This window comes from Maylandia zebra, unplaced genomic scaffold (genome assembly GCF_041146795.1).
Source record: "Maylandia zebra isolate NMK-2024a unplaced genomic scaffold, Mzebra_GT3a scaffold26, whole genome shotgun sequence".
NCBI lineage: Eukaryota > Metazoa > Chordata > Actinopteri > Cichliformes > Cichlidae > Maylandia > Maylandia zebra.
Window position 1 is genome coordinate 148,852 of NW_027490056.1, and position 12,566 is coordinate 161,417.

General features: G+C 45.3%; 1 protein-coding gene across 2 annotated transcripts; it reads left to right on the plus strand.

Annotated features, from left to right (window-relative positions):
- Nucleotides 1-7,929: 7,929 nt before the first annotated feature.
- On the plus strand, nucleotides 7,930-9,615 carry LOC112432852 (uncharacterized). 2 transcript variants are annotated; one of them, XR_003023254.2, is made up of 5 exons: nucleotides 7,930-7,982; nucleotides 8,135-8,224; nucleotides 8,308-8,333; nucleotides 8,928-8,996; nucleotides 9,103-9,615. XR_003023254.2 is itself a non-coding variant. In XM_076881592.1 (4 exons), the coding sequence occupies exons 1-4, from the start codon at nucleotides 8,107-8,109 to the stop codon at nucleotides 9,196-9,198; spliced, it is 309 nt and encodes a 102-aa protein (XP_076737707.1). In that variant the 5' UTR covers nucleotides 8,032-8,106; the 3' UTR covers nucleotides 9,199-9,615. The 2 variants fall into 2 exon arrangements, 1 of the variants encoding a protein (XP_076737707.1); XM_076881592.1 differs by lacking the exon at nucleotides 7,930-7,982 and having other exon boundaries at nucleotides 8,032-8,224.
- Nucleotides 9,616-12,566: the final 2,951 nt, after the last annotated feature.

Genomic DNA, 12,566 nt, shown 5'->3' on the forward strand with positions numbered 1-12,566 from the left:
TCCCTCTGCTCGACGCAGCAGGAAAACTGTTATTGCACCACACAAGGAAAAGAAAAAACATGGTTTTCAAAGTGTGTGCTGCTTCTCATTGCAATTGTATCTGTGGCGTCTGATACGAGCCCTTTTGGTTTGGCGGTGTGCGTAAACTCTGAGCATTATGATTCAGTTTCTCATATTGCAGAAGTAAATAAAGTAAAGTGGACAGGACAACCAAACCTTACTTAACTATCTAAGAGATTAATTTTAGGAGTCACTTTAACAACAACTGGCTGTTAATAAATGAGGAACATGGAAGCTGTGACAGTCTGGTTGTGTAAGAATAATGGCAGAAATGTGAGAAAGAAAGCTGAAAGTCATAATGAGGAAGTCATAGATCGAAAACTACAGGAAGAAGACACGCTTATGCTTTAGAAGCCTGAGAAGAAAGGAGAGACTGAGAGACACGATGGTTACATTTAGATGGATAGAAATGTTTCTGTTCTTTGTACTCATGCTTCAGTTTGGAGGTAAGGATGATTTTTACACTGTACATCGTCTTAGGATTTGAAAACTATTCTTCTTTTTAATTTTAGTAATATCATTTTTATTTAGCACACAAAGCTGTGGTGTTTCTGTGAACAATGAAAACTGAGTTTGATGCACTCTTGAAAAATGTAGTGTTAACATTTTTGATTCTGTCATGTTCTCAGGAGTAAATAGTGGAGATCTTCCACTCTCCTTCACTGTCAGAGATGGAGATAAAGTCACTTTGCCTTGTGAAAATCTCATCAACAATCATCACAACTGTGACACTACTGTCTGGCTCTTCACTGATTCAAGAGGCACACCATCAGTAGAGCTGGTTTATCTTGGACAAATCAAAGAAAAAGCCAAATCAGACAGACTGAGTGTTACAGCAGAATGCTCACTGGTTATAAAGAAGGTCACAGCTGAGGATGTTGGTCGTTACACCTGCAGACAGTTTAGAGGCAATCCAGGGAGACCGCAAGGTCCAGATGCTGTGGTTTATCTGTCTGTTGTTAGTAGTGAGTATTTGCAACACTATATTTTTGAGCTCAAACCATCCTGTTAGAACAACATGCTGACAAGTTACATTTTGAAAAAAGGAAACTTATATTTATTTGGTATTTCTCTTGAATTTCATCTTCACCAGTGACTGAACACAAGAAAGCTGTTGAGGTGACTTTAAACTGCTCTGTGTGGACATATGGACGGTGCAAACACAAAGTGAAGTGGATCCATATCAGTGAAGCTCTGGATAGAGATTACTCAAATTTAAAAACATCGGAGTCTTCTGCTCTGCTACTGTGACATTTCTGAATGATGCATCACTCATATATCAACTTATGACTTTAACTGTAGCGTAACAACAGAAGGAAAAAAAGAGCAGCTTTTTACCTTCAGCGCTCAGTCATCAGAAACCAGGAGAGATTCTGAAGAACCTTTCAAAATAACTTTGCATTAATCTGACTAATTACCTAAAATATCCGCTCATTTTATTGATCTGAAGCTTTACAGTTTTTTCTGATTTCTTAAGCACATTTTTTGTAACTATTGGCTAATTTTGCAAAACTCTTCACACAAATAAGAAAACCTGTCACCCAATAATCAAAACATTGTAGTTCTCTTGTAAAAGCAAACACAGCTAGATTAACTCTTCACACCTTCGTAAAAATGGTGTTTCCGTATCAAACAGTACACACAAGCCATCATCTACTAAGCACACAATGCACCAACTGCACACTGATGGTATGAATACAAAACACATCTGGCTTTTGCTTTCTCTGTGCACAAGGTAGGCTATGTCAGTTTGAGCTCATACTTCTGTCATAGATCCATAAGCATAGAGGGAGCCAAACTTCAAGTACTGGTGTTTATTCAAACACATCAAAACAAACACAAGTGTTTATTTCCAAGTATAGGATTATTTGCAATCGCCATAATGACTATATGGGTTACTTGGTCTGCAGTGAACATGCTTCCTCTGCCCCCAGCATCTGGTCATCTAGCAATTCTGTAAAGTAGCAATTTCAGTATTTGTACATCAATGGTATTGGTGTGTTTCTCATTGGCATATGGCAGTGCTACAAATCTTTGTGCGAAGTGACTGTACTAACCGATTCTCATTTCAAGATGTCCTTATGGTACTTGCTACAGTGTAGCGGCTCGAGTTAGGCTGGACCCGTTGGCCAGCTTCCCTCAGGGTCATTCCACGGTTGATTACATGGTCCACTATTGTAGCTCTGATGTCATCAGCAATTCTATTTCTTACTCTTCCTACCCTTCCTCTCCCCCTCTCCTCATCTTCCTCTCCCCCCTCCTCGTCTTCCTCTTGCTCCTCCTTGTCCTTATCGTCCTCTTCATTCTACTTCTTCACCTCCACGTCCTCTTCCTCGGCCTCCTCTACTTCTCACTCTTTCTGCTCCCTCCATTGTACTCCGCACACACAGCTTACCTGTATTATAGTGCTTAGGCTGATTGCAAAGTGAACTAATTATCTAAAAAAGTTTTCACATGTGAAAGTGTGCCAGACAGTTGGCAAATTAGTGTTAATGATAGCCATACATGTGTATACTTTTGCTAGGAGTGTGTTGGAAATTTGGTAATTGAGTGTTGTGCAGTGAGTTGTGCCTACAGTTTTGCAAAGTGTGTGTTACAAAATTGCAAACTGAGTGCAAAGCAGTTTTTGTGCTTTTAGTTTTGCAAACTCAGTGAGTGGTTTTGCTATAAGTCTGAATAGTTTTAGAGATTGTGCTACAGGAATCACAGTTAGGGTTTCAGCATTCAGAAAAAACTGTAATTGACTGAATTTAGTTTCCTAATGAAAGGTCCACTGAATTTTATTCAGGTGAGAAATCAAATACTGCAACAACAATAAAATCAGAAACTACAACTGGAAACACAACAAAAGAGCTGGAAATCATGGATGATTCAACAAAATTACAAGGTAATCAACAATATTCAGCTTTTTTTTTTTCAATATTTCTATATTTTAGAATGAAATGTTTTAATTTCAGATACATGTTTTTTTTCCTCTGTATTCATCTACATTAAAAAACAAAAACAATCAGAAAATGACATTTAAAATATTATTTTCATGCTTTTCATGCTCTGTCTCCAGGCTCATGCTGGTACAGGCTCATCATAGTGCCTCTGGGTTTAGCAGCACTTATAGCAGCTGTTGTGGTCATCAACATCTGGACAAGAGCTGGTGAGAATGTTCACACATAAGCAAGAAGGGTTGATAAACCAGACATGAAGCTCTGAAGAAGCACTTCATTGAATCAAGAAGCACACCAGCAGTAGAGCTGGTTAATCATGGACAGATCAAAGAAAAGGCCAAATCAGACAGACTGAGTGTTACAGCAGAATGCTCACTGGTTATAAAGAAGGTCACAGCTGAGGATGTTGGTCGTTACACCTGCAGACAGTTTAGAGGCAATCCAGGGAAACAGCAAGGTCCAGATGCTGTGGTTTATCTGTCTGATGTCATCAGTGAGTATTTATACCACACCAGACCACCAGTACTTACAAGCTGTGAACAACTAAACAATATGCTAACACCTTACATTTATTTTTTTTTTTAAATGTTTGTTTGTTTGCTTTTTTCTTCGAATCTTCACCAGTGACTGAACAGAAGAACACTGATCAAGTGACTTTAAACTGCTCTGTGTGGACATATGAACGGTGTAAACACAAACTGAAGTGGATCCATGACAGTGGAGGTCTGAATAGAGATTACTCAAATTTAAAAACATTACAGTCGTCCTGCTCTGCTGCTGTTACTTTTATAAAGTCATCATACAGTCTGTTAAGGTTCAAACATTGAGGAAGGAGAGTACAAACAACCAGGTCCAGAAGATCTTGGTCAAACAATGATTTTAATGAATACACGTGTGGGAAGACCAGTCTGTACGCAGACAGCACTTGATCAGAAACAAGGCCAAAAAAAACCAAAAACAAAACGTCCATCAAAATCACAGGAGCGCAGGGAACAGTTCATGACTCCTCAGGGGGCCGACCCGGAGGGTGACGGTCCAGAAAATCATAGTTCATGTGATCAGGGGGCCGGCCCGGAGGCCGACGGCACAGAAGTCCATGGTCGAACAGTTCCGGGGGCCGTCCGTGCGGACGGCAATGGTGGCGACATGGAAACCGTTCAGGGGGCCGACCGTGCGGACGGCAATGGTGGCGACATGGAAACCGTTCAGGGGGCCGACCGTGCGGACGGCAACGGCGTAGAAACAGTTCAGGCGGCCGACCGTGCGGACGGCAACGGCGTAGAAACAGTTCAGGTGGCCGGCCGTGCGGAAGGCGGCGGCGGCGCCCAAGTGTCAGGCGTACCGGCCGAGGCTTGGAGGGCACAGGACCAGGCGTAGCAGAAGCAGAGGCTGAGGCCGGACCAGGCGTAGCAGAAGCACAGGCAGAGGCCGGACCAGGCGTAGCAGAAGCACAGGCAGAGGCCGGACCGGGCGTAGCAGAAGCACAGGCAGAGGCCGGACCGGGCGTAGCAGAAGCACAGGCAGAGGCCGGACCGGGCGTGGCTGAAGACTCTGACGAGGACGGACCGGGCGAGGCCGAAGACTCTGACGAGGACGGACCGGGCGAGGCCGAAGACTCTGACGAGGACGGACCAGGCGAGGCCGAAGACTCTGAGGCTGAAGCCGGAGCCGGACCAGGTGGAGCAGGAGCAGCTGATGCAGAAGCCGGACCAGGCGAGGACGAAGACTCTGAGGCTGAAGCCGAGGCCGGACCAGGCGAGGACGAAGACTCTGAGGCTGAAGCCGGAGCCGGACCAGGTGGAGCAGGAGCAGCTGATGCAGAAGCCGGACCAGGCGAGGACGAAGACTCTGAGGCTGAAGCCGAGGCCGGACCAGGCGAGGACGAAGACTCTGAGGCTGAAGCCGAGGCCGGACCAGGCGAGGACGAAGACTCTGAGGCTGAAGCCGGAGCCGGACCAGGTGGAGCAGGAGCAGCTGATGCAGGAGCCGGACCAGGCGAGGACGAAGACTCTGAGGCTGAAGCCGGAGCCGGACCAGGTGGAGCAGGAGCAGCTGATGCAGAAGCCGGACCAGGCGAGGACGAAGACTCTGAGGCTGAAGCCGGAGCCGGACCAGGTGGAGCAGGAGCAGCTGATGCAGAAGCCGGACCAGGCGAGGACGAAGACTCTGAGGCTGAAGCCGAGGCCGGACCAGGCGAGGACGAAGACTCTGAGGCTGAAGCCGGAGCCAGACCAGGTGGAGCAGGAGCAGCTGATGCAGAAGCCGGACCAGGCGAGGACGAAGACTCTGAGGCTGAAGCCGAGGCCGGACCAGGCGAGGACGAAGACTCTGAGGCTGAAGCCGGAGCCGGACCAGGTGGAGCAGGAGCAGCTGATGCCGGAGCCGGACCAGGTGGAGCAGGAGCAGCTGATGCAGAAGCTGCTCCTGCTCCAGGCGAGGACGAAGACTCTGAGGCTGAAGCCGGACCAGGCGAGGACGAAGACTCTGAGGCTGCGGCTGACGAAGCACAGGCTGGAGCTGCGGCTGACGAAGCACAGGCTGGAGCTGGTCCTGGCGTAGCAGAGGCAGAACCAGGTGACAGTGAGGCAGCCACAGGTGGTGAAGCAGAAGGTGGCCAGACGGGCTCCTCAGGCCCTCCAGCTGACGAAGCGTGAGGCTGAACGGGCTCCTCGGGCCCGCCAGCAGACGTGGCGTGAGGCTGGACGGGCTCCTCGGGCCCGCCAGCAGACGTGGCGTGAGGCTGGACGGGCTCCTCGGGCCCGCCAGCAGACGTGGCGTGAGGCTGGACATGGCGAGGCTGATGTGGTTCTCCTGAACCTTCAGCAGACGAAACATGAAGCTGGCTGGGTTCTCCCGAACCTCCAGCAGACGAGACATGAAGCTGGCTGGGTTCTCCCGAACCTCCAGCAGACGAGACATGAAGCTGGCTGGGTTCTCCTGAACCTCCAGCAAATGAAGCATGAAGCTGGCTGGATTCTTCTGAACCTCCAGCAGACGAAGCATGAGGCTGGCTGGGTTCTCCTGAACCTCCAGCAAACGAAACATGAGGCTGGCTGGGTTCTCCTGAACCTCCAGCAGACGAAGCATGAAGCTGGCTGGGTTCTCCTGAACCTCCAGCAGACGAAGCATGAAGCTGGCTGGGTTCTCCTGAACCTCCAGCAGACGAGACATGAAGCTGGCTGGGTTCTCCCGAACCTCCAGCAGACGAGACATGAAGCTGGCTGGGTTCTCCCGAACCTCCAGCAGACGAGACATGAAGCTGGCTGGGTTCTCCTGAACCTCCAGCAGATGAAGCATGAGGCCGGACGGGCTCCCCGGGCCCTCCGGCTGACACTGAAATTGGCCGCACCAGCTGTACCCCCGTCTCTGGCTCCAGACCGGCCTGGATAGCAGTACCACAGCAGCTTAGCTGAGCCTGATGGCTAGCTTTTCCAGGGCAAACAGTCTCTGTATAGCCGGGCTCATTAACCGGAAAAGTAGTGTCAATTTCAACAACTTCCTGAGAGAAAACATGAGGAGCCAAAATGTAATCACTCACTTGCGTTTGTGATACGGAGCGTCGGTGGCGCGCACGCCGCTTTTTCTTAGGAGTGGAAGACGGCGGAGCGATGGGTGGAAGTCCCTGGTAACTCCGAGGTCCCCCGAGAGCCAGTCGAGTTCCCCGGAAAGAGTGCTCGTGCTCCGGAATGAGCCACGGCTTCCACCGGAGCTCCTCCTCCAAGAGAGCGCAGAATATAGACTGGCGCTCGTCGTCGTCCAAGTCTATGGTGTGCGGCGCTTCCTCGCGCTGAACTGTGACAGGAGTATGGCGAGACTGTGATGAGGGCGTGGAAACTGGTGAGCTGAGAGGTGGTGACGCTGCGGCGAATCTCAGCGAACCGACACAAACACACTCAGGTTCCGGAGGCAGCAATGGAGATGACTGATTGTGGGGTTGTTGTGACTGGTGGGTGCTGGAAGCCATTTCCTGACTCGACAGTCCCTGGGCCTGCAGCATCTCCTTTATCCTCGTAAAGGCATCAACGATGGCAGGTGAGTCCGGGAGCTGGAGAAGGCGGGGATCCCTCTCCATAATAGCTTCAGCAGCGTTGATCATTACTAGCTTGCTCTTCAAATCGGGCGCTGTAAAGAAGCGGTCGAGGATCGCTTGGATCCGAGCAGTCTCCTCCAGACACTCGGTGAGAGCAGAATCCGCTGGGTCCATGACTGGTCAGTTCGTTCTGTCACGGCGGGGTGCGCCGATGTGTGCGGAAACAGGACCCAAAAGCAGATGATGACGAGGAATAGTAATGATTAACAGAAAAGTGAACCTTTATTGCGATGACGGCAGGAAATGAACCAAGAGACCAAAGCAAACAGGCAAAACACTAAGAAGCAAAACACTGAACTGACAAAACACTAAGAAACAAAACACTAAAGGTACTAAGACCAAAAACTATAACTATGACCGAGGTGGAAAAATAAACAGGCTATGACTATGACTCTGGTGAGAATAAACAGACGAACTGACAATGGCATGAAGAAAACAAAAGGCTTAAATACAGACATGAGGTGATCAGGGGAAGTGGCGACACATGAGGAAACAGCTGACTGACATGAATCTAATGACAGGACCAGGAGGAGTGAAACTAAATACAATGACCAAAGAACACATGACACTGTCAGAATAAAACAGGAAACACTAAAACTAGACATGACAATACAAACTTAACATACCAAATACGTGATGAATAATGCAAGAACTCAAACAGAAAACCCAGGAACAATAACTGCCTAAACTAAAGGCAAATAGGAAATACCACAAAACTAACAACATCTCAAAAAATGAGAACAATACAAAGAAAGCTCAAAGTGCTGGGTCGGAGACTCAGCCTGTGACAGATACAGTAACATCAGCAACAACAACAACAACAACAAGAAAAGTAACAACAACAAGAACAACAAGAACATCAAGAACAACATCACAGACTGATGACCCAGGTGATTTTTCTTTTTTTTTTTGTTTTTTTTTGGGGGGGTTCAAAGCAATGATTGAATAGTTTTTTGTTAAGTCACATGCATGTCATATTTGCAACTTTTCTACCTCTTAGACATTGAACAGTAAATGAAAAGCTTCAGATATTTGTGTTCAGGTGCAGCTCTGGTGTGGCCGTACATCCTCGTGGCTGTTATTTCAGCAGCACTTTTAATCTTTGCTGTGAAACTGATTGTACTGAAGAGAGGTGAGAGAAAATCCCACATTAAATATTAAAGCTGAATCTTCTCTGTGGTCAAGTGTGTAATCCTGTTTTTCTTTTCTTTTCAGGGACCAAAACACAAGCCAATGAAAATGTGAGTTTAAAAATAATCTTTACTAAACATTTTAATTCTAGATCAGAAGTGATGCAGTGGTTGGTGCAGCAAAAGATCAAGAAAAGAAAAAAGAGGGTGCAAAATTCATTTTTGCTTTGATTTTATAATTATTAACTCCAAAAATGACCTCAGCCTATGTGCAAAGTCCTTTCTGGTCACAAAAAAGACCCTATGGTACTGGTAGTTGGACTTTTGTGTTGCATTTTATGTGTTTTATGTCATTATCTATCTATGATTGTTGCAGATGTTTAAACACTCAAAAGTAACTGGAAGTTGCACTGATGTAATGCATATATTTATTCAGGCTTGACTTCAAATCCTTCAGTCATTTAGAAAATAATAAGGTCAAACTCACAACTTCTGCTGTTTGCATTTGTTCTTCAACATTATAAAACTAACTTTACAACATGAGACTGTGCAAGAGATAGATTTCAAACTGAAGGGAAGTGAACTGTTGCTGTCAAACTAAGCCAAAAGAAGTGGTAACAAATTTTGACATCGTTGGCAGAGACGGGTCAGTGTAGATCCTCCTGCATCTCAGAGGGCAGTAATCATGTTTTCTTTACTGTGTAGGCGGATCATGAAGATGGTGTTTCCTACATCTCCATCAGCTACACCAACAAGGCTAACAGTGAAAATAAAGTAATGCATATGATATGTTTCTGGCTTCATCGGTGCATTAGTAAATGATGTTTTCACTGTGTTGTGTTACATGTGGTGAAACATCCTGTGGTCTGTGTGCTTCCAGGTTCGGGATAAATGTGAGAGTGATGAGACAGTTACCTACTCCACTGTGAAAGCTTCCTCCACAGATCCCAGCAGCCTCTATGCTACCATAGAGTAAACAAAAAGGAAACTTAATCATCAGGTCATTGCTTCTGTGAAAAAGCTTCGTCCCTATAAGAATTATCGGTTTGCTCAGTTTAAAAGGAGGAAGCAGTTGTGTGAGTGCTTAAAGAGCAGAATTTGTAACATTTGAAAGGCTTTCAGTTTTATTTTATCTTTTGTTCAAAGTTTTGAAATGATGTACATAGATGTGTTTATTTTGCTATTTGCCTGTAAATTTTCTAAAACTGCAGTAATTTATAAGTTTAGTTTCATTTTTTCCATAAACAATTATTCAAACATTTGTGTCTCATTACTCTAAGCATCAAAAGCAGGATTAAATGGAATCAGGCATCAGAGTGGGAGGATATGTCTTTACCTGTATGAAAAACACAATTTTACATGAATGAATGAGAAAGTTTTATTATGTTGGTTGCATTTCTCTACTGACAACAAACCTTCCCTCTGGTGAGCAGGTTTTTTCACAAAGGGCTTAAACAGATGCAGATGACACGGCCATCATGGGGTGTATCTGGGATGATCAGGAAGAGGAGTACAGAAGTCTGGTGAGGAACTTTGTCGCATGGAGTCACACAAACCACCTGCAACTCAACACCTCAAAGACTAAGGAACTGGTTGTGGACTTCGGGAGGTCCAGAGAAGGTCCACTGCCGGTTCAGATAGATGGGGAGGAGGTGGAGGTGGTCAACAAGTACAAGTACCTCGGGCTGTGGGTGGACAATAAACTGGACTGGTCATGCAACACAGAGCACCTGTATAAAAAAGCCCAAAGCCGACTGTACTTCCTCAGGAGGCTGAGGTCTTTAAACATCTGCAGAAAGACCCTGTATTTCCCTCAAGCTATCGTCCAATTTCTCTTTTAAATGTAGACCTTAAAATAATCTGCAAAGCTCTTTCAAAGAGATTAGAGAAAATGACCCCCCTCTTAATTCATCCTGACCAAACTGGTTTCATAAAAGGTCGGCACTCCTCAACAAACACTCGTAGATTACTTAATTTAATAGACTACTCATACGATAAAAACATCGAAGCCATAATATTATCTCTAGATGCAGAAAAAGCATTTGACAGAGTTAACTGGAAATTTTTATTTGCAACTTTACACAAATTTGGTTTTGGAAACTCTTTCATAAACTGGATAAGAATATTATACAATTCCCCAACAGCTCGTATCAGAACAAATGACCAGACATCCTCCAGCTTCTGTCTCCTGAGGGGCACCAGACAGGGATGCAATTTTTATCGAACCTCTAGCAGCAGCATTTAGACAGGCTACAACAATTAAGGGCATAAAATGTAAGAACATAGAACATAAAATCAGTCTCTATGCGGATGATGTGTTGCTTTTTCTGCAAAACACACAAACCAACCTCTCTGAGGTAATTACTCTAATAAACTGGTTTTCAAGAGTTTCAGATTATTCAATTAACTGGCCAAAATCTACAGTTCTCCCCATTAACTGCTCCTTCCATAATTCTTCCTCTGCCTCACTGCAATCCGGAAATATTAAATATTTAGGTATTAATGTCTCTCCTAAGCTTTCAGACTTAACTAAACTAAACCACATCCCACTTCTAAAGAAAGTAGAAGGCGATCTGACTAGATGGAAATCTTTACCCATATCACTCATGGGAAGGGTCGCCACTATAAAAATGATGATCTTGCCAAAAATAAATTACTTATTTTTGATGATCCCTAACAAACCATCACAAGATTGGTTCAGATCTCTGGATTCATATATTTCCAAATTCCTTTGGAAAGATAAACCCCTGCGTATCAGCTTAAAAACGCTACAAAGAACCAAGGATAGAGGAGGATTAGATCTGCCTAATTTTCATCAATACTTCTTAGCCAACAGGCTTCAGTTCATCTCAGAATGGTTAAAACATACCTTCTTAGTTGAGCCTTGGCTAGATGTTGAACAGGCACTATGCAAGGATCTAGAGATTTCAGACCTACCATTTATTAGCTCAAACATCAAAAGACATGAATGCTTTAAAAGTATCAACATCAGCTTTTCTCTGACAGCATGGTGGGAGTTTCTAAAAATAACGGAGTCTTCATTAATCCCATGCAAACGTACACCTATCTGGAATAACCCTGACATATTACAAAACAATAATATGATTAATTTCCCAGAATGGAGTTGTAAAGGAATTAAATACTTAGAACATATATTAGAGGGAACAGAATTTATTCCATTTGACAGACTAGTTGCACAATATGGGATCAACAAGACAAGGTTTTTAGAATATCAACAAATTAAATCCATAGTAAAAAAGAAATTTAACCTCAGTCAAGTTGAATTACAAACACCACTAAGTGCGGCACATTTTCTTACTCTTAAATCCCCCAAATTATTATCTAAAATATACAGAACACTTTCTAAATTAGATGAATCAATATCCCTTCCTATTGCAAAGTGGGAAGCAGATTTATCAGTCAGCTTAGACCAAAACTTCTGGTCTCAGATTTGCTCAAAAACCTTTAAATTAATTAAAAATCCCAGTCTGCAATTAATACAATACAAAATACTTCATAGAGTGCACTATACAGGTCATCAGATGTTCAAGATGGGCTTTACATCTTCCAACAACTGCTCACACTGTCAAGGCAATACACCAGACAATTACATCCACGCTCTTTGGTTCTGTCCACCAGTGCAAAAGTTTTGGCGCGAGATATGTGAAGACTTATCAAAGTGTCTGAAATGTAACATTCCAACTTCCCCCTTAGTGTGTTTACTGGGCAGCTTAGATAATGTCACTTCAGAAAAGAATATAGCCCATATGATCTTCACTGCCCTATGCATAGCCAAGAAAACAGTCCTCATGAACTGGAAAAATAAAAATAATCTTAATTCTAACCAATATAGAAATTATCTATTAGATTACATTAGTCTTGATACAGCCTCTGCCACCACATCAGATCAATTGCTCTGGGCTCCTTTTATCAGCTCCATCACCTAGTGGGGGTGGGGGGTCATAGTTTGGTCCCGCCTTCACTGTTGTGATCGGTGTGGGGGTAGGGACAGGCTTGGGGCGTCGGGGGGTTCCCCAGAGGCAACTTCCTTGGGGGGCTCAACCCGGGGTAGCGGTCATGTCCGGTTGGGGGCTCTGTTGGCTCTCAGGTGACTGTTTCCTCGCGGCTGCGTGCAGCGGGGCTAGGGGAGGGTCTGTGCTGATGGACGTGGGTTACTGACCTGGTAGCCTGGCTGGCCCTGGGTGGGTCCGGGATGGGCGTGAGGTTCTAGGGGTGCTCCGTCTCTGGGCCGGGGCCCGGGCCGGGCCTTGGGGGCTTGGGTCCTGGTTGGTGTGTTGCCGGGGTTGTGGGCGGGTGGGTGCATGGGGGCCCGGCCCTGGAGCA

Bases quoted from the DNA above. Each gene is read 5' to 3' on its own strand.
- LOC112432852 (XM_076881592.1), top strand. From the start codon at position 8,107: ATGAAAAGCTTCAGATATTTGTGTTCAGGTGCAGCTCTGGTGTGGCCG. The intron at 8,225-8,307 runs GTGAGAGAAAAT...TTTTCTTTTCAG, and splicing joins ACTGATTGTACTGAAGAGAG to GGACCAAAACACAAGCCAAT. The intron at 8,334-8,927 runs GTGAGTTTAAAA...TTTACTGTGTAG, and splicing joins AAACACAAGCCAATGAAAAT to GCGGATCATGAAGATGGTGT.